Source organism: Porcisia hertigi, chromosome 24, assembly GCF_017918235.1.
Source record: "Porcisia hertigi strain C119 chromosome 24, whole genome shotgun sequence".
Lineage (NCBI taxonomy): Eukaryota > Euglenozoa > Kinetoplastea > Trypanosomatida > Trypanosomatidae > Porcisia > Porcisia hertigi.
The window spans coordinates 37,406-64,457 of record NC_090583.1 but is presented as its reverse complement, the minus strand read 5'-3'; the positions used below and the strand labels follow the sequence as shown (position 1 = coordinate 64,457).

At 55.0% G+C, this 27,052-nt stretch overlaps 7 protein-coding genes across 7 annotated transcripts; all 7 read right to left on the bottom strand.

Annotated features, from left to right (window-relative positions):
* Positions 1-1,036: 1,036 nt before the first annotated feature.
* Positions 1,037-4,216, bottom strand: JKF63_05553 (uncharacterized protein; the record flags this gene model as incomplete). The annotated part of the gene is made up of 1 exon (XM_067901510.1): positions 1,037-4,216. One exon carries the CDS (start codon positions 4,214-4,216, stop codon positions 1,037-1,039), a length of 3,180 nt encoding a protein of 1,059 aa, XP_067756776.1.
* Positions 4,217-5,935: 1,719 nt separating this feature from the next.
* On the bottom strand, positions 5,936-7,489 carry JKF63_05552 (uncharacterized protein; the record flags this gene model as incomplete). Its single annotated transcript, XM_067901509.1, has 1 exon — positions 5,936-7,489. The coding sequence occupies one exon, from the start codon at positions 7,487-7,489 to the stop codon at positions 5,936-5,938; it is 1,554 nt and encodes a 517-aa protein (XP_067756775.1).
* Positions 7,490-8,345: 856 nt separating this feature from the next.
* Positions 8,346-8,603, bottom strand: JKF63_05551 (uncharacterized protein; the record flags this gene model as incomplete). Its single annotated transcript, XM_067901508.1, has 1 exon — positions 8,346-8,603. The coding sequence occupies one exon, from the start codon at positions 8,601-8,603 to the stop codon at positions 8,346-8,348; it is 258 nt and encodes an 85-aa protein (XP_067756774.1).
* Positions 8,604-9,268: 665 nt separating this feature from the next.
* JKF63_05550 (uncharacterized protein) lies at positions 9,269-10,513 on the bottom strand (the record flags this gene model as incomplete). Its single annotated transcript, XM_067901507.1, has 1 exon — positions 9,269-10,513. The coding sequence occupies one exon, from the start codon at positions 10,511-10,513 to the stop codon at positions 9,269-9,271; it is 1,245 nt and encodes a 414-aa protein (XP_067756773.1).
* Positions 10,514-15,262: 4,749 nt separating this feature from the next.
* Positions 15,263-15,721, bottom strand: JKF63_05548 (uncharacterized protein; the record flags this gene model as incomplete). Its single annotated transcript, XM_067901506.1, has 1 exon — positions 15,263-15,721. The coding sequence occupies one exon, from the start codon at positions 15,719-15,721 to the stop codon at positions 15,263-15,265; it is 459 nt and encodes a 152-aa protein (XP_067756772.1).
* Positions 15,722-19,255: 3,534 nt separating this feature from the next.
* On the bottom strand, positions 19,256-20,695 carry JKF63_05547 (uncharacterized protein; the record flags this gene model as incomplete). Its single annotated transcript, XM_067901505.1, has 1 exon — positions 19,256-20,695. The coding sequence occupies one exon, from the start codon at positions 20,693-20,695 to the stop codon at positions 19,256-19,258; it is 1,440 nt and encodes a 479-aa protein (XP_067756771.1).
* A 2,293-nt stretch (positions 20,696-22,988) lies between these two features.
* Positions 22,989-26,930, bottom strand: JKF63_05546 (uncharacterized protein; the record flags this gene model as incomplete). The annotated part of the gene is made up of 1 exon (XM_067901504.1): positions 22,989-26,930. One exon carries the CDS (start codon positions 26,928-26,930, stop codon positions 22,989-22,991), a length of 3,942 nt encoding a protein of 1,313 aa, XP_067756770.1.
* Between the last annotated feature and the right edge of the window lie 122 nt (positions 26,931-27,052).

Genomic DNA, 27,052 nt, shown 5'->3' with positions numbered 1-27,052 from the left:
TCTGACGTTACGCGTGTCGTCGTGCACGTATTGGGGGGGGGGGGCGCGGAGGGCGTTGATACACTCGTACCCGAGCTGGGTGTGAGCGGGACCCACAAAAGGGGATGTGGGAGGCAAAAGAGAGGGAGAGAGACAACAAAAAGACACGAAAAACAAAAAGAAACGAAAAAAACTCAAGTCGCAGGTGGCAGTGTTAGCGGAGACACAAATTCCCTTTGATGACCCTCGCTGAGATGGAGAGAGAGGGGGAAGGGGGGGGGGCTCAGCAGAGAGATGTATGTACGTGAGCCCATGAAACATCCTCATTGTGCTTTTATCTCCCCCATCCACGTCCGTCCGCACAAGAGGGGGGAGAAAAAGTGTGCGGGGATGGGTGGGCGTCACGAGTCTTCTCAACAGCCTCCTCCCTCCTACTCCCTCATGCAACTATAAAACGGATGGGAGTGCGCGGCGCTTGCTGTTGGTGTTCTTGTTTTTTTTTTTTTGGGGGGGGGGGGGGAACAAGGATAGGGGGAGTCACGACGAGCGCGGCTGTGCTGCACAAGGACGTGTGCGTGCGTGTGTGTGTGTGCGCGCGGGGGGGGGGGGGTCGGCAAGCGAAGAAGAAAGGATTGTTCAAAAATCCCTTACTCGAGACGCCTCCTTTCCACTTGATATACTCACCCACGTCACCTCCACAACACGGCTCCATTCGCTCTCCCTCGCCCCCCCCCCTTCAGGCTGGGGAAGGGGGGGAGGGTTATGCGAGCACCTCACGCATCTCCCCTGCCTTTCACGAGCTGACACACAAACACACACACACACAGAGAAATGAAATCCACAGCGCGTGTATATATACATACATGGGCATTCATAAGCCAAGTGTTCTGTGTTGCTACTTCTCTCCGACCCCCTTTTCTGCTCTTCCTCTCTTGCATCAGCTATTAGTTTTCGTGACAGTGAGAGAATCGGTGCGCGACATCCATGCACACGCGGACTCACGTAAGTCGTACATGGGAGCCCCCCCCCCCCCTTTCCCGGCATCCAGACACGTTGCCTACTTTACAAAGTCTTTCAGCGCCTCTGCGTCGTAAAGATTAACAAAGCAGGCGTCTGCCGTTTTCGTAGTTGTGGGTTGTAGTGGACGATGACACTTATGCGGTGGCACCCACTCCTCGGCGCACAGTCTTCCATCGGGCAGTGTCACGTTCTTGGGCCTCCACATTCCCTTGTCTCTATTAAAGATGCACCGCGAGGAGGAGGTGCCGCAGGCGGCGCAAAAAACGTCACCATCTGTGTCCGAACGCTCTGTTGTGTTGGGGGCCCCTGACACCTTATGCAACCTTCTCCCTGTCAAACTGGGGAGCCACGAGCCAGTCGATGACGCGGCGGAAGAGTAGGCGCCGCCTTGCCGCGCCTTTTTTGCCGCCAGCAGGTGGTAATCTCGGTAAACCGTCTTCAGAGGACGCGGTGTCTCACCATGACAACTGCCTATCTCGCGCGAGGAATCTTTGGTGTCCTTGGCATTGCGCACATCGTCCAGCACCTCCTCGCAGTTGTCACCAGCACCTCCATTTGGGGAAGACACTGCGACCTTGACGCTGCACGTGTTGCAGCCACCAGGGGCGCAAGGGTCCACGCCGCACAGAGGGGCGGTGGAGCGAGCTGGGTAACAGTGCTCCGAGGCGGAGAGCGGCTCGATGCGCGGCGGCACATGCTGGCCCTGCTCCTCCGTTGCAGAGAGCGGCGCTGCTGAGGGCGATGGCTGCGGCTGGCTGCTTGCGTGGCTACTTCCGCGGCGCTTTGCCGACGCCATGCGAGCCCTCCCATTGCCACGGTCGCCACTGACAGCGTGCAGGGCCATGCGGAATGCCGCGAATATCCCACGCTTTGAAGGTGCCTGCGGTGCACGAGGGCGAGGGAGGAGAAGCATGAAGAGCTTGATGGCGTCTCGGATGCACAAGTCGCGCCGCATGCAAGTGAGGCGGCGGTCGTACACCTCCAACATGGACACAGCGGGCAGTGCTACCATGCGTACGTAAAGAAACTCGAACTGGAGGTGGTGCACCCAGTTCAGGTAGCGCATCCGCTGCGTGTCGAAAAAGATCTCGACGAGTCGTTCGGCGGCTTTCTCCGAGGGACTGCTGTAGTAAAGCTGGAAAAGGAGGCTCATCTCCGATACGGGGGCACCCGTCGGCGAGACTTGTGCCGCCGCCGACGGGGGTGTGTACATGTGCGGGAACGCCTGCGCCAGTCCAGTCAGCGCCGTCGATGGTAGCCAAGCTTCCTTGCAGGCCGTCATGAAGGCAGCCAGGGCGCGGTGATGGAACTCCGCCGCCAGGGCAGGACTGGGCTCCAGAGCCAACCCCCGGTCGTCATCCCGTGAGCAAATGGGGTTGTTCGCATGCCCATGCGACGGGAGCGCCGTGGGGATGCCTTCGCAGCCCAGAGGAGCTGAGTCGTTCCGAGCCAAAGACACGGCGCTGCTCACGTTCGCGATGCGCAGTCCCTCAACAGTCATGACATCCCTAGCGGGTCGACATTGGTGTGGCTGCACTACCTCCCGTCCATATTTTTCCAGCGACCCTGTGGTGTTCAGGGAGGTGGATCTGCCATAACCGTCATCCCCCACGTCGGCACGGCCGCCCGGAGTCAAGCGGCAGGCTTGATGGCTTTCTAGCGTACTGCCGCCATCGGAGCAACCGTAGCTGGTGTTCACGCCCGGCCCGCTCAACGGCGACACGTGTTTGCAAGTGCCCGGTCTGCCGCCTGGGGAGAGGGAATCATCGACGACGTTGCTGCTCTCCTGCAGAGGCGGAGGGGCACTTTGCGGCTGAAGCGCTGGTGTACCTGCAATCGCACCCACCGTGTATTTTCCAATATCAAATACATGATCAATGCCACAGAGGTCCTCCTTCCACGGAGAAGCTGGACTTGCCATGTTAGTGCTACGCGGGGATGACGGATCCAAAGAGCGTTCTCCACGATCGTGCATACATAACGGGGATGGTTCTACGTTTGGACTGCTACGGCTGCTTTCAGGTGACACTGTTGCTGCATAAGTGCAAAGATTATCTTCGGCGTGGATGGCGATGTTCGTTCGAGGGAAACCCCGCGGCGCGGGCGGAGGCGAGTACTTCTGTGAATGATCCACCTGCCGCTGCTCGAGGGCCGCCGCCGCGATCGTCTTTGGTGCGTCGAAAGGGCTGCATTGATCGGCAACGGCAACATCCTCGCCGCCGGCGTTGATCTCCTGGACCTCCTTTTCGTTGAGTGTGGTGCTCATATTCATGACCCGCGGTGTGTGAAGTGGGGTGAGGTGTAGCTCAACCCCTTGGCGGAGTACCTGGGCAGATGCGCCCGAGCGAAGGACATCCTTGCTGCCTTCACCTGGATCAGCGCTGTTTCCATCGCTATCTGCTGCAGCGACCTCCTCAATGGGAGCCCCTGTTGCCGGCCGCAGCGCTTTCGCGGGGCGAAAGAAGTGCACCGGCGCTGAGCGGTTCGGCGTAATGGGAATCGATACGATGGAGGAGCCGATTTCCAGCACACTCGTGAGTGGAACGGCATACACATCCCCGCGCTCCCCTGAAGAGCCCTTTGCGGCGGCAGAATACCTCGAGCCGACGTTCAGAGCGACAAGGCCGGTGTGCTTACCTGATGAGACCGGCGAGGAGGGAGCGGAGGAGCATGCCAGTGATGCAGCTCGCTCGTGTGACGGGACAGGCGACCAATCGTGCGTCTGCGCCGAATCCACGACAGCCTCTGAGCGCTCCAGAAGCGAGCTGGGCAGCAATACTGACGGCTTCGCCGAGTGTTGCTCCCCTTGAGGATCTGTGTGGGTGGGCGTGCAAGACTCCGTCTCGTCTGGTCCACCGGCAGCCACTGGGGCGCGCTGTGAGGGCCGTATCAGGATGGATGCAAGGGTGGCAGTGACTTCAAGGAAATCCCCTTTTTCCTCTTTTGACTTCTGGTGCCGGCTGGCACTGGCAACGTCGCTCGAGGCGGATGCCGCCCTCAACAGGACATCACGTTTCTCGGAGGATGGCCCATGGACCTCTTTTTTAGTCCGGTTGCCGCAGCTGCTCAGTGGACTGGATTGCTCTGCGTGGGGGCGTGAGGGTGGCGAGGAGTTGTTGATAAGGGCATCTTGGAGACTGAGCAACAGCCTACGGCGCACCGGCGCATAGCCGATTGCTTGCTTCGTAGGCGTCCGTGCCTGCGGTGTGTTGGACATTGCGTTGTGAATGCGTGAATTCTAGCCGTTCCGCTGCGTTTGTCCGCGATGGCTTCACCCCTTCCGCTTCCCTCCCCCCCTCTCTCTCCACCCACCCCAACTCACGAATTCTTCCTGAGATACAGTGAGCGAAGCCTGTCCAAAATATACTCGCGTAGTGAGCTGATCTGATACACCAATGGTGTTTGGGCGGGGCGTGTACCCTCCTTTTCTATCGATGCGCCGGGTGTTGCTCTACGCAGACGCAACGACAGCTTGACGTGTGGCCTGTAGGGAACAAACAAACGAATAAAAAAAAACGAAACGAGAAGGCCGCACGCGTCGGTTTGTATCTGTGTGTGTGTGTCTGGGGGGGGGGGGGAAGGAGGAGATGGGGATGTCTATCAGAATCTAAGGTAGTGCGAGGAGGCAAAACGTCTCTATGTGGAGGTCTGTGATGGCGGACCAATGCGGCGCGCGAGAGAGAGAGATGAAAGCAGCAGAACCAAACAGGAGAAGAGCATCACAGAAATAAAACGTGAGTGCTCACGGCACAAGAGCCGGTGTGCATGCCAAGAGGTGTAGGGCTTCTATGTCCTCCTTGTAGTCGTCTGTTGACGTGCCCTACGGAGCAATGTATGGTCGGTCGTCTGTATGCAAGTGAACCGTGGAGATGGTGGTGATGTGTGTGTGTGTGTGTGTGTGTGTGAGGGTGTGAGGAGTGGGGGGTCCCGCGGCTCTGGTGTGGAGAGTGAAGATGAACTCAAAGGCGTTTACGAGGCGCTTTGTTGAACCCACGAGTCTATTTGTGGCGAAGGAGACAGCCGAAGAGAAAATTGAGTGGATGGGATCACAATCGTGTGTTCGTGAGTGCGTGTGTGTGTAAGGAGGGGGGAGAAGGGGGAGGGGAGGGGGGGAGTACTGCTGAGAAGCCCGGGGGTATCATTGCTTTACCAACAGTTCCACTACCAGCGCTGACAGCAGTGGCAGAGACAGCGAAAGCCCGGGGAGACAATCAAAGAGGCATTTCAAATCTCTGAAAGAGGTACACCGCTTCTCTCTCTCTCTCTCTCCTTCTGCGAGTTTATACCTTTGGTTTGTTGTTAGAAGAACCTGCCAGAGACGAGTTGAGGGGGGTAACCATCAACGCCTGGCTATCAAAGCACCGATACACACACACACATATACACACACAGGGGGGGCACACACGCACAAGAACCGGATAGAGAGATGAAGGAAGACTCTCAGGACAACCCAGTTCAACGACAGCACAAAAAAAAAAGTGTAGCACTTACGCCTCAGTGAAGAAGCACCCCCTCCCCCAGACACTCGGACACACACACACACGCACGCACACACACACGCGCGCGCGCACTGGCGGGGCAGCGGCGACAGCGGCTGCCCGTCGTCGTCGATGCATGCGCCAAGAATGAGAAGCAGCAGCAGTGGTTGAATATAAATATTTTTTTTAAACGTGGGGCTCAAGAGGAGAGAACACACACTGTCCAGAGCGAGGGGGGAGGGGGGGGGAGGAAAAAAGGGGGGGGTACATACACGTATGCACACACACACACACTTTTCTCACCCTTAGCTGGAAACGCAAACATGAATAATGACAGGAAGCAGCGGTGGCCCAACAACTGGCACAAAAGCCGGTCATCGGAACCCGGGACCAGCCTCCACTTAACGATGCACAGCTGCAGGATCTGGCAACACACCCATCACACTGTCACCTACTTCCTACCGCCGCGGCCCCCTCTGCTGCTGCTGCTGCATCATCTGCATCATGGCCGACATATCTGGCATCCCACCTGCACCGCCCGGAGCGCCACCCATACCCTGCTGCAGCTGCCTAACCATTCCCTGGATCCCACCCATACCACCGAGCTGCCGCAGCATGTTCGGGTTGAGCAGCTTCGCCAGCTGGCCCATCTGCTGCTGTCCCATGTGACCTGAAACGAGGCTAGAGGGGTCCTGCGTCATGGCCTTGAAGTTTAACTTTCCCATCTTCTTCACTAACTCCTCGAACTTCGTGTAGCTCATGATCAGGTTCTGCACCTCAGCGACGGAGTGGCCACTGCCGCGCGCGATGCGGTGCATCCGAGACGGTGTCATCATTTTTTTGACTTTGGCCTCATCCAGCTCGACAGCTGTCATGCTGTCCAGCATGTGGATAAACCCCTTCAGAGTGATGTCCCCTTGCTGACCAGCCGCGCCGACGTTGCCTGACATCCCGGGCAGCATTTCCATTATCTTCCCTACAGAGCCCATCTTGAGGACGTTCTGCAGATGCTCGTACATATCACGCAGCGTGAAGAGACCGTCCTGGAGGCGCTTGTAGAGCTCATCGTTGCCAGCGATGTTGGCGTCACGGATCGTGTCCATAAGCCCGCCAATGTCGCCCATGCCCAGCATTTTCTGCACAAACCGATCTGGCCTAAAGAGGTCAAAGTCCTCGAAATGTTCACCAGTACCAATGAACACGATGGGGCTACGCGTCGCCGCGACGGCAGAGAGCGCGCCGCCGCCTTTGGTTTGACAGTCTAGCTTCGTTACAATGACTGACCCTACGGCGACCATTTCTTTGAAGTTGCGTGCCTGTTCCTCCACAGCTTGCCCATCCGTGGCCGACATGACGAAGACAATGTCGTTAGGCCTCACGGCCTCCTCGATCTGTTTCATCTCCTCGAACAGAGCCGACTCCTGCTTGTGACGACCACTCGTATCCACAATGATGAGGTCATACCTTTCCTTCTTGAGTTCCGAAACGCCCTCCTTGGCGATCGTCACAGGGTCTGCCTCTGTCAAAGAGCCGTAAAAGCGCACCTTAGCCTTTGTCGCATTCTGGCGCAGCTGATCATACGCACCAGCGCGAAACGTGTCAGCGCACACGAGCGCCGTCTTGAAGCCTTTACGCTGGAAGTAGGCAGCGTACTTTGTGCACGACGTCGTCTTGCCGGATCCTTGCAGACCGACAAACATCACAACATTTTGCTTCCCCTTCACAGGCAGGAACGGCTTTACTCCGGGGTCGAGAATGCGCTTGAGACCGTTGAAGACGGAGTTTTGGAGAATTTTTCGCTTGTTGAGCCCAGCCCCTTCTTCCGTTAGAGTCAACTCTGCCTTGATACTCACCTGCAGCTTCTTCACAATCTTCACATTTACATCTGCCTCCAGCAACGCATACGCAATCTCGTTGAGCAGCTCCTTCACATCATCCTCGCCCAGCATCGACTTGGCGGACATGCGCTGAATCGCCTGCCCGATTCGCTGGCCCAACTCTGCCAAGACCATTGTTGCTCCAAATATATAAATATATATAAATAATGTGTGTGTGTGTTTTAACGTATTTTCTGCTTCTGTGCTGTTGAGTTTTTTTTTGGGGGGGTGAGGAGGTGGTGGCGTTGGTGTGCGTGCGGTTATGCACACGACGGCCCTGCTGAGGATGAGATCAGCGCAGGAAGAATGGCACCGAGAAGTCAAAAGGGCGAAGGAGAGTCCGCACGCAGCAGAGGGAGGAGGGAGGGAGAGGGAAGAGCAAGGGAGGGAGGGAGGGGGGGGGGGGCGATCTACACCGTGACCTGGAAAGGATAAATAAAAGGGTCGTCGCAAAAAGAAGTGGGAAGAGACAACTGATGTTACGGCTCCCACACCACCGCGCTGTAGGCCACTGTAGCAGAGACGTGCCTACAAGAGCGTTTGTGAGGAGAGTGCACCAGCGAGAAAGAAGAAGGGGAGAAGGCAACACCGCTCAATACACAAAGTCAACACACGGGCATCTCTCATGATCTCGCTTGTAAAGGTCATCATCCCTTCATTTGCAGAGGGGGGATGCAGCTCACGCACACACACACACGCACACACACACACAACCTTTTTGTGACGACTCAGTTTGGTCTTCGCTTTTGTTACGATTTCACTTAGGCATTGTGACAGGGAAGAGTAATTCAGTCAACATGAACCACACACAGGTGGTAAAGACACACAGGTGCAAGAAAGGGGGGAGAGACAGACCCACACACACACACACACACAAACACCCACACACACACACACACACAGGAGGCCATGATAAACCAGCAACCCCTTTACCTCGTGATCTATCTCAGTCCTCCCTCTCTCCCCCCCCCTCTCCCGCCTTTCACGAACGCTACTTCTTCGAGTTGACATCTTCGAACTTGCCGTAGTTGATGTTTGTGATGACGGTCGCCTGATTGATCTTCGCTAGGCAGTTATCCATGCACGTCTTCTCTCGCCAGTAGAAGTTATTAAAGTAGTAGTTGTTCACGCAGCGATCGTGGCACGCGATGCTGGCGCGATAGGCCATGCGATCTTCCTGAATAGCCTGCATCACATCGAACTCTTCACTAAAGGCGGTCTTGCGCCTCGGTAGCTGATCGGTGTTCATTATTTGTGGAAATGCACGCAAATCCAGGCCCGTCCCCCGTCCCCCCTCCGCGCCAAAAAAAAAAGGTGGGAGAGGCTTATAGTGTGTGTGCCAAGAAGGTGAAAAATGAGGTGTCAGTGAATGCGACGAGAGACTGACACGTCTCTTTAGTTACTGCGATAATATGTTCGTGTGTTGACGCGTGTATGCCAGTGTATTTGCTGGTCGAAGCTAACGTGTGGCTTGGCCGGCTCTCTCTCTCTACATATATATATATATATATGTACAGCGAGTCCTGCGTAGATGCAGCGCAAAGTTTGCGTTGAGGAAAAGCACACGCAGCATGAAGTGAGGGGAGGGAGGGAGGGGAGAAAAACAAAGGAGATAGAGAAGGTCATGTGTGTTGGGTGGGGTGGGGGGGGGGGGGGGGCGGACTAAACGCCCCTCCCCCCTTTGGAGAATGTTGCTCTGGGGATCATGAAGATATAAACACAGAGCCCCCCACCCCATGCGGGGGCTCACTCACCCAGACGAGGATTGGCGTCCTCGGCCATCAACCCAGCCGTCGTGCGCGGCGAAAGCGAAAAAAAAACAAAGTGCATAGACAGCACCCATCAGAGAACGACCGCGTTGTGCCAAAAGAATTGAGGGAAGGGCAGGGGAGGGGAGGGGAGGGGGGAGGGGGGTCAGCAGCGCCCTCGCGAAAGGCGCCAGTGTCGATGCCGCAGCACAGATTCCATAAAACGGTCCAGATATGTGAGATCCGGCACCGCCTCGGAAGAGCTTGCAATTCCACGCCCGGTGGACGGCGCTTGATTACAGTGTTCCTCGGCATAGAAATGGGTGAGCAGGCGATCACAAGTGATGACTGGTACTGCTACCCCGGGGTGGCTGCAGGAATCTACTTGTTGCCCCCCACCTAGACCGTACGCCGAGTCCAGGAAGCGGCGCAGCTGATGTGTAAAGAAGCCATCAACGAGCTCAAAGCGGCGTGGCGCACTTGTTGATGCATCGGGGCGCCTCCCAGCAAGAGACGTGGACGTCGGCTTGCCTGCACGCCCGCAAGCGTTGCAGGCATGTTGATGGCACAACGATGACGAAGACTGTGGGGCGGGTGCCTCATAGAGGCGGGCATCTTGCACTCCACAACTAGGTGAGTAGGATTTGAGAATAATGCCATCCACGGTGTTGAGATCGTGCAAGAAATGCATCAGGAATGCTGAGTTAAGCTGTGGGGACGACAGCAGTGCGTCACCCTTGTCGTTTGGTGCGCTATACCGCAACAGTACGCGATCCTCAGTCGCAGAGTCCACGAGATACCGCACATCGCGCCCACTCTCGCCCGCGGCGCTACTTGAGGCTCCTTTCGACATTGGTGGCGATGATACACGTGAGTTGCACGGAGCCGTGGATGAGCAGATGCCCTCATCAGGGGCGTTGTCTCTGGCCCGGGGACCTCGGACGAGCCGCAGCGGCACACGAGGGACCGGCAGCCCTAGCCACTGAACCTCAGGACACACCGGAATGCAATGCACAAGACCCAACTCCTTGAATAACACCTCTGTGAGAAACAGCAGAGGCGTCGGGCGCAACAAGGCGGGAAGGCGTGCGTAGGGACCTCGGTAGGTTACAGGGTAACTGAGTAAACAAGCACTCACCAGAATCACCGGCAGATCAGGCTGCTGGCCCCTAGCCGTGGCGATCCGTGGCGAACAGGCGGGGGTGGTAGTCGACGACGACGTAGTCACTCCCGAAACGTCAGCAGCCCACACCGGTGATACGCCTCCATCAGCAGTCCGCTCAAGGGGCAGTCGACGCGGCGTTGGTTGGCGAGCGGCACGGAAACTCTTGAGACGGCCTGCCAGTCCATGCTGGCGCCACCAGGTCGTTACAAGAGTTGAAGAGAGGTCCGCTGCTTTCGGGGAGGTCATGAGATTCCCTGTGTGGGGGCACATAGTAAATTTTTTGTTGTTTGGGGGGAGGGGGGGGGAGTGAAAGAAGGGGAGGGGAGAGAAGAAAGGGAGGCGACGATGATGTCGGCAAGTGAATTTGTGTGTTTGGGTATGCGTGATACGTCTGAGAGTGTAGCCGCACCTCCCTCGACCTCACGTGAGGGAGTCGAGTTCGTGCCGTATTCACCTCCCCCCCCGCCCCCCACACACACACACATACACTCTCTCATGAGGAAGCTGGCACTCAAGATTGGTAGTGGGGCACTATCCCTCGGTAAAGAGAGAAGCGAGGAGAAAAGGAATTCAGCTCATTTGGGAGCTGCCAAAGGAGGCCGCTGACAGAGATACATCGCGTGTGTGTGTGTAGGGGGGGGTGGTGATCCAAGGACCAAGACCGCTGCAAGGCGATTCAGATCATCCGCAGACACATCGCTGTCGCTGCATAGCACGCGGCTCCCCTCATTGGTGTCGCCCACGTGTCTAGATGCGGAGCAGTGCTGACCAATAGACACATACACACACACACACACGTGTGTATTCCACTACTCCCCCCCCCGCCCCCAGACACATATACAATCTATTCACCCTTGTCCTTTCGCTCTCCCTTTGTATATAGACGCGTGTATATGTAATGTGTAGTTTATATTGCAATACACACACACACACACACAAACACCTTCACTGCAAGTTGCGTTTATTGGCACACATGATTGTGTAATGGAGGAGTGTGGTGAGCAAAATATATGGGATTACTGGAGGGGGGGAGGAGGAGGAGGGAGGGGTAGCAATGGCCGTCACAAACCCTAGAGTGTACACACACACACATATATATAAATATAAATATATATGCGGGTGAGTCGTTACATTCTGGGCGTAAAGCTGGTGGTGGCCAAAAGTCTCTCCCCCCTCGCACAACCGCTTTGGTGCGGGGTAGAGCCACGACATGTGAAACTTTCTGGGCAACTATACCACGTGTGCACGTGTGGAGTCCTCCTCCTCTCAGTGGCGAGAGAAGGCGTGTACGGCTGCACCAGAGTCACTCCATCATCGAGACCTCCCCCTCATCGTCCTCTCCGTCCAGGCCGACTAATGAGGGCCGGGGTATGGACAGGCAGCCAGGCTCGCGGCTGGCCAGCACAATGTCCCAGTTATCAAAGAGCACACGCGCCACGATGACTGTCAACGGCCCAAAGACAATGCCGTACGTGCCGTAGGCGACAAATCCCAGCACCAGCGACGTGCCAATCACAAAGGGCTGCAGCGGCTCGCCGCGATTCCCGGGAGCATGCGTGTCGACGCTGCCGTACAGTCCCCGCGAAACGCAGAGCAGCCATTCGTCACCGCACTCCAGCAGTACGGCCAAGCCGAAACTGAGGACGCGTGTGTAGTGGAGGACATAGGGTTTACCCCACACGAGGACCTCGATCCACGATCGACCAGGCTGGAAAAATAAGAAAGGAGCGACGGTAGCAGCAGCAGCCGGATAGACTTCCCCTGGCCTGCTGCCGCTGTCACTGGTATTTGTCTCCTCGCAGGTGGTGAGCAGTGCAAGCTGCACGAGCATATACACAAGTGCGATGGAGCAGGGGCTTAACCATTTGGGTACGAGCGGGAAGAGCGCCAGGATCACGGAGACGAGCCCAAGGAAGAACGGTATAGGGAACCCCCATAGCCGGAATACACAAAATGTAATGCAAAAGTGAAACCACGTCAGATGCCAATACGACTGCAGAAGCGTGATGAATGAGACGGTGATATCCTTCTCGATGCTTCGAGCGTGGTAGTCACCCAGCTCCGGCTGCATCACGCGCAACAGCTTCGCCACGCCGTAGTAGAGCACCGTGTGTTTCAGGTGGGTGAGGTAGCGGTAGAAGAAGACGAAAAGCATGACGCTGTAGATAGTGTCGAAAAAGCCGAGCAGGTTGGCGCCAACCCGGAAGAACACGCGCAGCGCATAATCGACGTAGGGTAGCAGGCGAGACGCAATAAGGCGAAAAACGGTGAGCCAGTCGATCTTCAGCTGATAGCCAGCCGCTACCATGCTGCTGAGCTTTGTGTCGTTGAGGCCATCCCGCGTCCCGGCAGCCATACCGGGGAGAAAATCGTAGACGAGTGACTTGACGGCGCTTGCCGGGTGCAGGTCCCGCGCATATGCGAGCATGGCGCTCCACGAGAAGGGCGTCGCAGCCATCTTTTCATGAGTGTCCTCCTCCCCTTCTCCTCTGCTCAGTGGCGAGGCGCTATCCTTGTCAGGAGACGACCCACCCCCAACGAGGACTGCGTCACTGCGTGTCACCACCGAGCGCAGATGTGGGGGAAACACCACCATCAACGTTTCAATCATCTGGGAAACGTTGCCGTCGCTGGTGATGTCTGCGAGCTCCTGCAAGAAGAGATCCTGGATCTTGCTGACGAGAAAATCTTCAATGTGACTGCGGTACTTGTTCAGCACATTCAGTGAATCCATGCTAGTGAGCACCGTCGCCGTCGCCGCCGTGCCTGCCTCTCTGCCTGCATCGACCTCTCTTTGTCTGTCACCTTCCGTGACTGTCATCTTGGAAGCCGCCGGCCCACTCGCGGAGCCGTGCTCCACCCCGAGTCCTGAGAGATGTACGTTGTGGGTATTGGACACAGACAGTGCTCCCATGTCCGCATCACCGCCGCTGCCGCTGCCCACGACAGCAGACGTCGTGCGTCGCACAGCCTCGCTGATGGACAGCACATCAGCCGTGGCGTTGAGAGTGATGCCCACCACGAAGAAGAGGATGACGGCAACCCGCCACAGTCTCCCCATCGAGATGACAAAAGTGTTGGTGGACAGGAACGGCACCGTGATGGCGAAGATAAAACCCAAGACGACGTGCAAGAGCAGGAAGTAGGTGACACCGATAAGCAGATGAGCGAAGGAAACAATTATGGAAATGGTCAACCAGCGCAAGATACGGCGCCCGCGCCGGGTGGTCACAAGGCGTTGACGATGTCGGGAAGGCGGAATGACGGTCGAAGGTAGGCTCCCCAAGGAGCCCTTCAGGTATGTAGGCGCCGCCGTTTCGAGCGGGCTGCCACGAATACCTCCGCGTTGTTTGGTCGCCACGGATGACTTTTGCGGTAGTTTGACGACGTCTTGGGGGTTATGCGAGGGTGGCGACGCAGTGCCGGCGCCCTCGACGCCGAGTTTGGCATCAGGTCCGTTCACAGGAGCACCTCTCAAGAGCATCGACTGCTTGTGCACGTGGATCTTGTTTATGCCCAAGAAAAACATCCCCTGCATGACCACAAAGGATGCAAAGTGATGCAAAGACAGCCATGTGCCGATAAGGCCCATCAGCCGCCCTCGCACTGCCCATCGGCGCTGCACGCCTGTCATGCGATCCACAGCAGCGTCCATGTAAAGCGCTGACCGCAGGCGGCTTTGCGGGTGCATCACGATAGAAAGCAGCACGCCGTTCACGATGCTTTGGCCATACGGGGCGACCAGAACGTAAAGGGCGTAGCAGACGCAGAGGACAAGAAGAAACATGATGGCGGAGGTGGCCCCAAGTACCACCTGAGACCAATGGTGACAGTAAGTGGCATTCTGTCTGGCCGTGATGTCGATGCCTGCGCTGCCATTTGGTTGGCTTTGAACTTGAGCGATAAGGGAAGGCTTGTCAGTTGTGGTTCTATTCAGTTGCGCGCCTAAGCCGGTGACGTAGCGGGGGCATATCAAAGGAGACGGAAGGTCTTCCGGACAGTCCACCGACGGTCTTTCACAGTGGTAGGAGGAGCTGCTGCTGTTTCTGTTCAGATTTAAAAGCTCGCGAGGGTGCGCCTCACTGTGGGTCAGGGACAGAGGCTCTGGATCAGGACTGCGCCGTGGCGACGCAGCATATCTGTTGCCGTCCCCCCCGCACGTTGAGCTACCGCGAGCTTTGCGATTTGGCATCGTCTCAGGCGACGGTGAGCAGGCTGCAGAGGCGCAAGTGGTGGATAAAAGGGTGTCCGCTAGCAATTGCGGCTGACTGCCGTCGTTTGCGTATCCTTTGCCTACTGTATGGTAAATTAAGCGATGATGATGATGGGGGGGGGAGGGCGTAGGCTGGCGATGGAAATCCACTCTCGGGATTTGTAAAGCCTACTTGGAAAACATCGCTAGTGGCGTTTTGTGTGCGAGAAGGATCAAAGAAAAAAAATGGAAGAAAGAGGACGAAGGAGTTGATGTAGACACTTTTTTCTCACCATCTCAGAAATAGTCGTCGTGGCACATTAGTCTTTTATACATACGCACACACACACTTCCATTTTCATTATTTATTTTTTTTGGGGGGGAGGGAGGGAGGGAGGGGGCGTTACTGTGACATGTATCAAAACGCATCAGGCTGTGAAGTGTGCTCTTCACAGAGTAGTGGCGAGGTGCCACAAGACAGGAAGGGGGGCGGGGGGTGGGGGGGGGTGCAAGGGTCCATATTGCGAGGGGCTGTTACATCATAAGGAGCGATGTTGTGGGGGAGGAGGAAGCGCGATCCAGTTCCCCACAACCATCCCACCCCTACCCCCCGCTGCTCACTCCCTCCCTTTTTTGCTTGTTTCACTCCCTGGAGTCGACATCACTACAACAAGCAAAAATTGTACAACACACACACACACACACTCAAGGGGGAAAAAAAAGACCGCTCGTCGACGTCATCAGTGCTGAACGACACATTTCGAATGGGATATATCCGACAGCTGCTTTGGATGTCAGTAAAACTACCTCTCATCTTGCTTCATGTCGATAACATCGTCGAACTCCTCAACGGGGCTGATGTCACCCGACTCGGTCGCCTCGGTCCAGGAGCCATCTGCACCTTCGTCGTTGCGCTCACGGTAGGCAGCAGGCGTGCTCTTCAAAAAAAGTTCACGATGGGCATCAATAACAGGTTTGCCAATGTTGTATCCAAAGGTGAGCACGAAAAGAACGACGCCGCCAACTGTCAAGACATCACCCACCAGTGAGCCGTTGGAGGAGTGGGAAAAAGGGAGTTCTCCAGGGAAGGGTCCACGAAAAAAGCCTGACGTCCTGCTGCGGTGATCATGTTCCATGACAAATTTGTGTAGGTTGCTGGAAACGGTAACGATTGGGTTTCGCCTCTTGCTCAGGAGTCGTGGCAACTCCGGGGAGGTGCTGCATGGTAGAATGGAGTGTGCCACGCGAGACACGCGGAGCATCTTGGTGGCCGACCTACGTTCCACACGGTGAGAGTGGATGTGTGTGTGTGTGTGTGTTTGCATAGGTTAAAGTTTTTTTTTCGAAAAGGGGTGCTGGGAAAAGAGAGCCTCCGCGCACAGAAAATACACACGCACACCAACGAGGAAGCCGTTTGATGGGAGAAGCAGGAAATGTGTGGGCTTTACGCGCGTACATTCACGTGAGTGTGTTCGTCGCCAAAGGAGCAGAACGGGCCAATAAGGAGAAGAGGGGGGGAGAGCATGGAGAGCATGGAGATGAGCGGCACAGAAGAATAAACGAAAGGGACGATATGAAAACGACCCGAACCGAAGAGGGGAAAAAGGAGAGAGAGGAGAGAGGCGCACCCACATTCAAAACACAGAACGGGGCTTGATGGTACAGTGCCTTGTGTTGAGCTTTCGCCTATGCGTCTTTTTTTTGTTTGTTTTTCGTTGTAGTGGTGGTTATTTCTGTTGTTCTTTTCAAAAAAAAAAAATCTCTCCATTCCATCCATCCACCCCTTCTTTTTTTTTTCGTTTTTTGTGTGTGGTAGCGTGTCTGGATGTCCGTGATAAGGGGAGGAGAGGGGAGTGGAGGGGAGGGGAGGGGTGGTGTGATGAAGTTCGAGAAAAAAAGAAGCAAAAGCTCTACTTGGATCGATTGCCCCCCTCCCCCCTTCTCTCCCCTCCATTTGTACCCCTCCTTATATATATAGAGAGGACGTGCATCCCCAAGTGTGTGGACGCTTTCATGACTGCTGCTGCTGCTGCCGCCGCCTCTCCCATCGATTCGCCTGCGGCAGAGCTTTTTTTTTCCCCCTTTCCTACTGGATGACGGACGGCGGTCAACCAATGGATGCACACGAACAGATACATACGACAAAAGAGGGGAGGATAAAGAAGACAGCAAACGACCAGCCACACAGACATCGATGAACGTGTAAATGCGTGGGGGTAAAGGGACACGAAGAGGAGGAGGTTGGAGGAGGAGAAATCGGGGGAAAGAAGGAGAATTAGTGGGGGCAGGGAAGAGGAGTGGTGAAGGCGAGAAAAATTAGACTGAGAATCCCCACCCAGCTTCGGTACATATTCGTGGGCCTCAAGCGCAAGACAAAAACTCAAAGAAAAGGAGTCGAAGGAAACATGTAAACACCAGAACTACGAAACAGGGGCGTGAAATAAGACGCAACAAAAGGAAAGGGAGGTGGAGAGGGCGTCCAAGTCGCGGAACAGAGACGGTGTGTGGGTGTGTGTGTGTATATGTGTGAGGGGGGGTGGAGGGGGGAAGGGGAAGGGATGCGGGGCAGATCTAGACACACACAAAAGCACTCGGAGAAACACAGAGAGCAACCGAGGTCACTATATTCTCTTTGTTTTTCTGTTGCATTAACACGATTGTCCTGTTTTGTTCGTTCGTTCGTTTACTTGAGGCTTCACGACTTTCGTTTGAGATCCCTAAAACGCGACGCACCGAGCCGAATAAACGGAAGGCGCCGTCTACCAAGAGAGAAAGGGGGGGGGAAGAGGAGGAGGGAACGCGCACGTACGGATGTACAACACACACACACACGTGTGTGCGCTTTGGAACCGCAGGAACCAAGTGTGTAGGAGATGCCTTACACAAGGAGAGGGAGAGCAGACGGCATGGGAAAAAAAAACTTGAGAACACCATCCAAAAATGAAGGGAATCACCGACATGGAGAGGCGACGACCGTGCGCCTCTTTTCACCACTCATCAACCCACCCGCCAACAAACAGACACACGCTAAGCGTGGAGGTAGAACTGATGTGGGGTAGAATGGGGGGGGGGAGGGCATTTGGGAGGGAAAAAAAAGGGTGAGAGCAAGACTGATTAACGGGCGTGAGACCTCTCTACATCATTTCTGTTCCGATGGTTTTTCCTCTGCGGCTTTCTTCTTCTCCCTTGCGGTTCATCTTCCTTCTTTCTGTAGAGTAGGTGGAAACGGGGGGCATCTTGTGTGAAAGACGGGGGGGGGGGGACGCACGCACCGCCTGCCTCTCGTTCACTCTCTCTGTCGCTCTCTGTTTCCCTCTCCTCCTCTTGCTGTCACTCACAGAGGCACTTGCTTCAGCGCCCATACTTTTCGCCTCTTGTCCACCACTTTTCTGTTTCGCACGCCACACAAACGTGCATGTCTGCGCGTTTGTGCGTTGCCATCAGCTGCTCCCACACAATCAGATGAGGCGTGGGGGTACGCAGAGAAGAAGCAACAAAGAAACAGGTCAGGGGGGGGGGAGGAGCGGACAGCCTATCATTGTGAGATGGTGGTGGCCGGATGCTGACCACCACCACCACCCGTGTTGTTCAGGTGAAGGTACCTTCGCCACCAAAAGGGGGAAGAGAGGAGGAGAGGAGGGAGCTAAAAGAGGGAGGAAGGGGAGAAAAGACGGAGATGCGAGTTTGATATTCAAAGTCGTCGCACAGGTGGATGGGGGGTAGGGGAGAAAAACATCTTTAAAGAAGCTGAAAACGAGAAAAACAGACGCAATCGTTTTTCTTCACAAGACACAAAAATGAACAAGAGAGCCCCCCTCCCCGCCACCACACCACATGTGATGTCGCCATTCGCGACAACGTTTTTTTTTTCAATGTGCATGGGGGAGGGGGGGGGGAAGGGAAAACGAAAACCACATCAACGCAATACGTGCATATATATATATATATATATATATAATGTATATATATAAAAGGGGTGCGTGAAACGCCCACACCCTTGCGTAGACGGGGGAGGAGGGAACGAGCTATCCGGATGCTTCTTCGCGCGCTAAAAAAAACATACACCAGAGATGCTCATCCCCTGCCGCCCCCCCCTCCGACATACACATACAAATGTGAAGTGCCAGAAAGGGCCCCAAGGGTACACGCACACACACACACAGAGTGTGCACATTATGTATTGCCGTCACTCCAACAACAGCCACAAGACAAATTATGGACGTCGACACACACACACACACACAAAACATAAAGATAAAACGGCTCTCACTCATATACACACATACACGCAAACGGAACGGATGGTGGTGGGGAGGGGGCGCACCTTTGGCGTGTAGGCAAGGAGCTGGGACCAACAAGTGCTGATGACTGTAGGGAGACGTACACGCACACAAATACAGACAAGCGGTCAAACGATTACAAAAAGGTAAACACGCACACCGGAGGGAGGGGGGGTGGGGGGGATATCGGCGAGAAGCGTCCCACTCCTACTTCCTCTCCTTTTATTTCGAATGCACGTTCCTGCAAGGGGTATGTGTAGCAGGGGAGGGGGAGTTGAGGAGTATCGAAGTAAGTCCAAAGCCTCTGCTCGGTCCCGGAGGCCATCACATTGGCATCTGTTCAGTGCTCCTCGTCCTGAACCGCGTGGGAGTGGTTTGCTGAGGAAGAGCACCTCACTGCCTTTGTCCACTTGCCGGACACACACGGCCGTGATGGTCCACATGTCAGCCGCCGGTGAAGTTGCCTTTTTCCGCCTCAGCGAGACCCGCGACGTTGTTAGACAGCGAGGACGAGTCTCAGGAGTCCTCGGGCGTCGTGCGGTCACACTTGTCGGCCTCGTGGAGGGGAAAACGCTTTTCGAGATCCTCGCCCTCCTCCTGAAAGCGTGGCGGCATGCCGGCGCGCTTGCGGAACATGTTGTCAATCTGCTCCAGCGTGAGACCCTTCGTCTCCACGGCAAAGAAATACACAAAAACGCAGCCCAAGACCATGAGACTAGCGATGATTGTGAAAGTGCCGCCGACACCGATGGCGCCCATCAGGATTGGAAACACCTGCGAAACAATCGCGTTGGATGCCCAATTTGACATGGTCGCGACGGACGCCGCCGATGTGCGCAAGTGTGTCGGGAAGATCTCGCCCATGATCACCCAAGGGATGCAGCCGATACCAGGCGCGTAGAAGATGAGAAAGACAGAGAGTAGCGCCAAGAACAGCCACCCACCGATTGAGTAAGGAATGCTCGTGCCAAGGAAGTAGCCAATGACCGCGATGACTGTCAGCAGCGCCAAGCATCCAAAGACAGAGATAAGCAGCAACAGGCGGCGGCCAAATTTGTCGACTGTGAAGATGGCCACCGCTGTGAAGAGGGCATTCATGAAGGCGAGCGGGATGGAGAGCACCACTGGCATGATAGCGTCGCGAAAGCCGGCATCGTACAAGATGACAGAGCTGTAGTACATGATGGTGTTGATACCAGAGAACTGCTGAATGATCTGCAGTGTAGAGCTGAGTATCACGCGGAAGCGCATGTCACGCGCCATCAGCCGACGGTAGTCAAGACTGACAGATGGCATCTCATCGCCTTCTTGAAACTCGTAGAGGTCCACGTCGAACTCTTCCGCCTTCACCTTGGCGAGGTCCGCATGTCCCTTCGAGAGAAGCCAACGTGGGCTCTCCGGAAGGAAAAATATGAGGCAGAATAGCTGAACCATAGCTGGCAGCGCACCGACACCGATGGCCACACGCCAGCCGACATTCCGGCTTGTGAAAACGACCATAAGTGCTGTAAATCCAGCCGCGATAAACTGGGCACCTGTGAGAAACAGGTTGTTTAGAACGATGGTGGCGCCGCGGTGCTTTGGTGACGTTACCTCAGCCAGGTACACTGGAATGGTGGCGGAGCTTATACCAATGGCCAAACCGACGATGACACGCGACACAAGCACAACCTCCACATTCGGAGCAGCAGCCATCAAAATAGAGCCGACAACGAACAGGACGTCTGCGATAGCGATACACGGGCGGCGACCATAGGCGGCGGCGATGAAGCCCGAAATGAAGGCACCGACAAAGGCCCCAGCGATGGCGATGGCAACAATGAGGGCGTACTGCCACGTGTGCTCGCCGAAGCCGAAGTGGTCTTTCATCTGAAACAGCGCGGCATTAATAACACTCGTGTCATACCCAAAAAGAAAACCGCCCAAAGCGGCACAGAGCATTACAGACGTTCGCATCTCGGGCCTTTATGTGCGCCTGTTCTCTGCTGCTTCTTATCTCGTATCTCCAGGCACAGTCACGTGCAAGTCGATGAGTCCAGTGGGTGAAAGAGAAGAGTGTACTCCTACTAGTACTACTGATCCTCCTCTTTTTGTTTTTACGTGCGAGTGTAAGTGTGTAGGCGTGTGATGCGTATATATATATATATATATATATATATATATAAATATATATGGCCTCGTTGCCGCGCGATGTGAGGAGTGGACCACCGCTATCCTTCGAATTTATTTGTTTGGTGTGTGTGTGAGTGTGAGTGTGTGTAGTGGGGAGCGGGAGGAAAAAGGGTTTTCTTTATATATATTTAACTGGACGATTGTGCCGGTGTGTGCCGTCCGCGTGTGTTATCAAAGATGAGGTGTGGGGAGAAAAAAAGGGAGGGCTTTAAGGGTAAGAGGGTAAGAGGGGAGGGGGGGGGTGCAGAACGCCACGAAGATATATGGTGTGTGGTGTGTGTCCCATTCACTTGGTGCAGGTGAGACAGACACACACACACAGTGCCGCGTTTATGTTTGGTTGTTTGTAATATTTTTCCTTCAAGCGTACATGAGAAAATGTTAGAAGAGTAAAGGTCAACATACACACACACACACACACACAACGGTGGTGCAGGGGGGGGTGTGAGAAAAGAAGGAGTGCGAGAGGGACACATGACAGTGAACTAGAGTGACGCAAGAGAAAGAGAGAAGAAACGAAAAAAAAAATAGGGAGCGAGAGGTGTGGAGTGAGGGACACGGCATGAAAAAGATATTTAAAAAAATGGAAGAGGAGGAGGAGAAGGGGGAGGGGGGGGGGGGATGAAGGAAATGTAATGGCAGGGGATTTGTGCAGTGGGCACTAAGCGCAGTCCGACGACGACGACGGGAGGGAAGGGGGCGGGGCAGGAGAGCGAGGACAGACTCAAAACAGCGAAGTGCACGAATTTGTTACATCTACATATGCCGCATCTATGGGAAAAAAAAGAGGGGGAAGGGCAAGGGAGGGAGGAGTGATGGAGGAAAGAGAAAAAAAGCATCAACCACACACAACAAGGTGAAAAGTCAACGGTAAAGGTATCGAAGTGATGAATGAAACACACACGCACACACAGCGAAGAGTGAAGTATCGCCGCGGCTTGATAGCAGGGTGAGCTGAGGGATGTCTTGGAGAGGGCTACTTGCACGAAAATGGAGGCGCATCACAAACGGGACGAGGAGACGGTGTGCCTTGGAGCGTGCTGGATACTTGGTGAAGGGAAGGAATGTAAATGGATGGTGTATGTATGTGTGCGTGTGTGAACGTGAACTCGCCTGGCGCCGCATGTAGAGCTAGGTTTGCGGATGGGCAGTCACGATGATGTGAAAGGCAAAGGTGAGTGAACACTACAGCGCTGGTCGTGGTGGTGCTTGACTGGCACGCAACACAAGAGTGTGAAGGTGCCTGCAGAGCGTAACTGGAACAAAAAAAAAACAGGATCGGGTTAGAGGAAGCACAGACACCCCCACACAATGTATATACATATATATATATACGAGTGATACAAAAAGAGAACGTCAAGACGCGGAAGGTCGGTGTTGCGCTCGGAAGGAGATACATGAAAGAAAAATCCTCGCTTCTAGTCCTACACCCTCGCTAATCTCTTACCTTTCTTCTCCCCCTCTCCTCTCCTCTCCTCACACCCACCACGCCTTCGCCAGAGGCAAAGGGGGAAAAACTGTATTGAAGAGCGTGTGTTTGTGTGTTTGTGTATCTAGAAAAAAAAAGGGTGAAAACATGAAATATTAAAAAACAAAAATATGTCAGAAGAAAAAGGGAAATAAATTTTAAAAAGTCCAACTTAGGGTGAAAAAAATGGGGTTCTATAAATATATGAATATAAATATATATAAATATATATATATATATATATAAATAAATATAAATATATATATATATATATAAATAAATAAATATATATAAATATATATATATATATATTTGCGTAGATGAATAAAACGTAGAAAAGCACCACGAATGCAACCCTGATGGTTTCCTCAAATGCACGGCACATCCTCACCTAGGGAGATCACCAACACAAACATATAACTAAAGCAAAAAAAAGCTGAGAGTCGGAGTGAAGAGTCTCTGCCACAAAAAGCAGAAGTGAAGCGATCAGCTGTGCAAAACCCCTTCATTGAGGCAGAGGCGTCCCAACACTCATCTCTCAGAAGGAGTGCAGACGTGGGAGGGGGGGGGCTGGAGCGGGCGATGAGGTGCAGGGTCTTGGATTAGATGTCACACCATCCGCACGCTCTGCCGCACCGCCGCCGCGTCCTCGCTGCTCACTGCCTCCTCGCGTGCTCGCTTCATAGACCCACGCTGCTTGCTTAGTGGTGTTTCAATAGACTCGCTTTCGTGGTCCCTCACGGACCGGTGATCACTATCGAAGTTTTTGGGACTCAGCCGAAGCAAAGGAGCCCGGCAGTGTTGCGACGGAGGTGGCGTGGACCTATCTACCGGCAGCGGCGTATGTGGGCCCCCCACGGAAGACTCCGTCCTCGATGCACGCACGACAGTGACAGCACGCGATGAAGCGACTCTAGTCCCCATTGCAAAGTGGTTGGAGCCGTCAGCGTTAATTGGCAAGGGAACATCCAGTACGGGGTTGTTCGACGACGGAGTGCAGTGGCGTTGGGAGGAGTGGGTGCATACCCTCAGTGAGACCAGTGGCGTAGCGGCTGCAACGTGATCTCTTGGCGCGACACCACTGGCGGACCCCGCCACGCCAACGCTCGGGCAGACTTTGTGCGCCAGACCAGTTGCTTGAGCATTCACATCCTGATTGCACAAGAACGAAACGGCGGAAGAAACAGCATCGCCGCCGTGCACACAAGTCGTGAGAACGCCCTGCAGCTGCGAGCTGTCCTGCTGCTTACTGTTAGCGGCAGTGCGGCTCGTTCGCAGCGCAGACATGGGACAAGAGAAGCGCTGTGTGCGCGGCGTCTCATGAAGTGCCCGGGTAGTTGGTGTGCACGATAGCGGCGGTGGTGCCTGTAGCGACTGCGATACTGGCTGGCACACGGCAGCCACAGAGAGCGGAATCGGCAGCGGCAGCATTGGCCAACTCGACGTGTCTCCGCCACCAATCAAAACAAGGTTTGTGTTTTGCTGCTGTTGATGACTGCACGATGCATCTGGTGGATCAGCAGCAGCACTTCTTGTCACAGCACAGGTCGATGCCACATTGGAGCACTCGCGGCTGCGCGAAGAGCGACCCGCTGCTGATTCAATTCGGTGCACACACCGGCGCGTACGCGGCGAGTTAGAGGGCTGCCCGCTGCCGATCGGTATGTGGTGGCGGCTCACATTCTGAGACGACTGGAGGCGTACCGAGGAAAGCATCGGCGGCACCGCTGCACTCGCCTCAGCACCTTGGCCGACATCACGAACCAGTGCCGGTGTCGTCGTCGCCGTCGTCGGCGCCGCTTCAGGGGCATCGCCACCGTTGGCCTGCACCGCCGCAGTCCCAGGCGGCACTCCAATCCACCCCAGACCTACCCCGGAGTCGTCCGAGGACAAACCGCTGCGGTCAGCTGCCACAGGCAGTCCCGACTGCGACCGTGTGGCAACGCCGACGGGGCGAATCGGCGACGGCTGAGGCGAGCACTCTTCGACCATCATCCGCCCCACAGGAGCCGGGGACGTCACAAGTGAGTTCACACAACTCCGCTGGCATGCACTAGAGCCCCCGCTACGGCGGGTGAAAGGGTCTGTTTCTTCTGAAAAGCAAAGCATGCGACCTGCAAAGGGAGTGGGGCGCCGTCCTTGGTGTTGGCATGGTGTACTGCAGTGACCTGCGAAGACTGTAGCGCTTGGGCCCGAAATGCCGAGGGCGGAGGATGTAGATGCGCCATTGCCGCCGCCGCACCAACCAACTATAAGGTTCTCGCGCTCAAAAGATGAATTGGCTCGCAGGTTGCTTGCCGTGAAGGTGCTGCCGCTTGCTAGCTGTAGAACTGGCTGCGCACGACGCGGTAAGAAAGCAGCGGCGGGGTGAGCCACCGGACACGCACTCGTGACCGCATCCGTGCCGAACAGCTGTGTAGCCGAGAGAGGGCTAAGATCAAAGTCGACGTGTGAGCCATTGCATTCTGCCTGGGTATCCTTCACGCTTGAGTCACTGATGTTGAGGGCGCGTGAGACCGTATTTCGGCTCGCAGTATCGGTGCTAAGATGCATCGATGCCGAAACTGCCTGCTGCTGTAGGCCATTCGCAGTGGTGGATAGGGATGGTGTGTTGCCAATGGCAGCATTGCCGAACAACGCCGCTGCTCTGCTACCGCTGCTGCTACTTCGTACTTCTTCCTTGTGCTGAAGCGACTGCAGGGGCACAGAAGGCTGCGGGTGTGGTCGAATTTCGCTCCAGTGCAGGTAGGAGCTCTCGCTAAAAAAAGAAGTCCCGGTAGTGTCAGGGCAGTGGTGCAGCTGCGGCCTTTTAGATGGAGTCTCCTTTTCGCCTCGATCCTCACTACTTTTTTCATGCCTCCATCCAGTGGCGGGTGCTCTGTCATCCCAGTGATGAACGTCTCCGCCCTTACAGCTTGGCTGTGGGGCAGTCTCGCCCTCTGCGAGAATGGGGAGAGCAGCGACCTCAGCGCCGGAAGCGAGCGGAGGCGCAAGGCTGCCGCTTAGAGAAAACTGTTGAGACGCGCTTGATCCTGAAGGATCCAAGTTCATCCCCTTCAACGGGGTCCGCGAAATGCGACTAAAACGAAGTTCTGGAATGTGGGTCAAGGAGGCGTACTTGAGTGTCAAGGGGATTCCAATCACATGCGGCACACGATCGGTCGGTTTTGGGTTCTCACGAGGAGAACGCAATGCGCAATCGCGCATGGGTGCCAGAAAAGGGTGGCACAGTGCTTCTTTCGCCGTGCACCTCCGCGCGGGATCGAGACAGAGCAGGCGTTGTAAAAAGTCAAGGAACGCGGGCGAAACGGGAATGCCGTCGAAGAGGATTGCATTTCTGGTCGCCACCGGGTAAGACTGAATGCCACTCCCTAAGGTATCCAAAATGCTCATGAGCACCTGCAGTTCACTGCTTCCCGCAAAAGGTCGTGTGCCTGTGACCATCTCGTAGAGAGTGCAGCCTAGCCCCCAGAGATCCACAGCAGTAGAATTTTCCGAGACGACACTACGCTTCCCCATAAGTTGTTCCGGCGATTTGTAGTGCAGTGTTCCGCGGATGTCGGAAAACTTCACGTTACCGAAGCAAGAAGTACTGTGAGCCGCACTAAAATCACCCAATGTAGCTTTGACATACGATACAGAGCCATTTGTCTTTCGAATGCCCGGCGCAAGTTCATTACACGCTGGAGTAGACGCACCGAGCGTCGGATTGCAATGCGACTCGCCTGACGAGTGTGACAATGGACATGCGCTGATATCATTGCTTGAAAGATAAATGCACGCCCATTCCTCCGGCTCCGTGAGTTGCTTCAGCAAAATATTGCCAGGCTTGATGTCTCGATGCGCAACAGCGTGAGAGTGCAGCTTATCTAGCGCGAGTAAGACAGAGTACGCTATTGCAGCACACACGCGCTCTTCCCGCAAAGATGTGTTGCCTTCCTTCAGCTCCCGGCCAACGTCGCTGTCCATCAACTCCATGATGAAGAAGTTTGCCCTTTTCGATGTTGTGTAGCTGCCCAGAAACCGAACAATCTGTGGATGAGGACCGATGTAACTCAAAACTGATACCTCATCCATCAGTGAGGGCACCGCGGTCGGTTTTGCCAGATGACCAGAATTCTCATCTAGAGTGCAGCATCCCTGCTGCTGAAAAATAGCTGCGGTTTGCGAAACGCTTTCCTCCCCCAGATCCTGCTCCCTTCGCTGATGCACCGGAGTACCGTCGCCAAACTCTAGTTGCTGTAAACCACTTCCATTCCGGCAAACGACGTGGCTTTTACCTGAGAAAAAAAGCGCGTTTTGTGACGGCGGACTTTGCGTTTCTTGCGATGGGTACGAAAGCGGTGGTCTTTTTGCAAGGATACAGTTTTTCGCATTCCCATTCGCGTGGTACCTGCCATATCGCTTTTTGATAGCAACGTATTTGTCCGAGCCGCCAATGCGGCCTAGGAATACCTGACCACTCCCACCTCTCCCCAAAAGGAGGTTGCACACCTCGAAAGGGAACACATTAGCACATTCGGGGGTTTGAAGAACATCTGAAGGTTGCATCTAAAATCTAGGTCCTGAAGAGAGCAACCATATGATACCCGTCCTTACCTTAAATCTATAGGGGGATAAAAAGGAGCTGCATTCGACAAATGAAAAACACTGAGAGAATCGAACAGGAATAC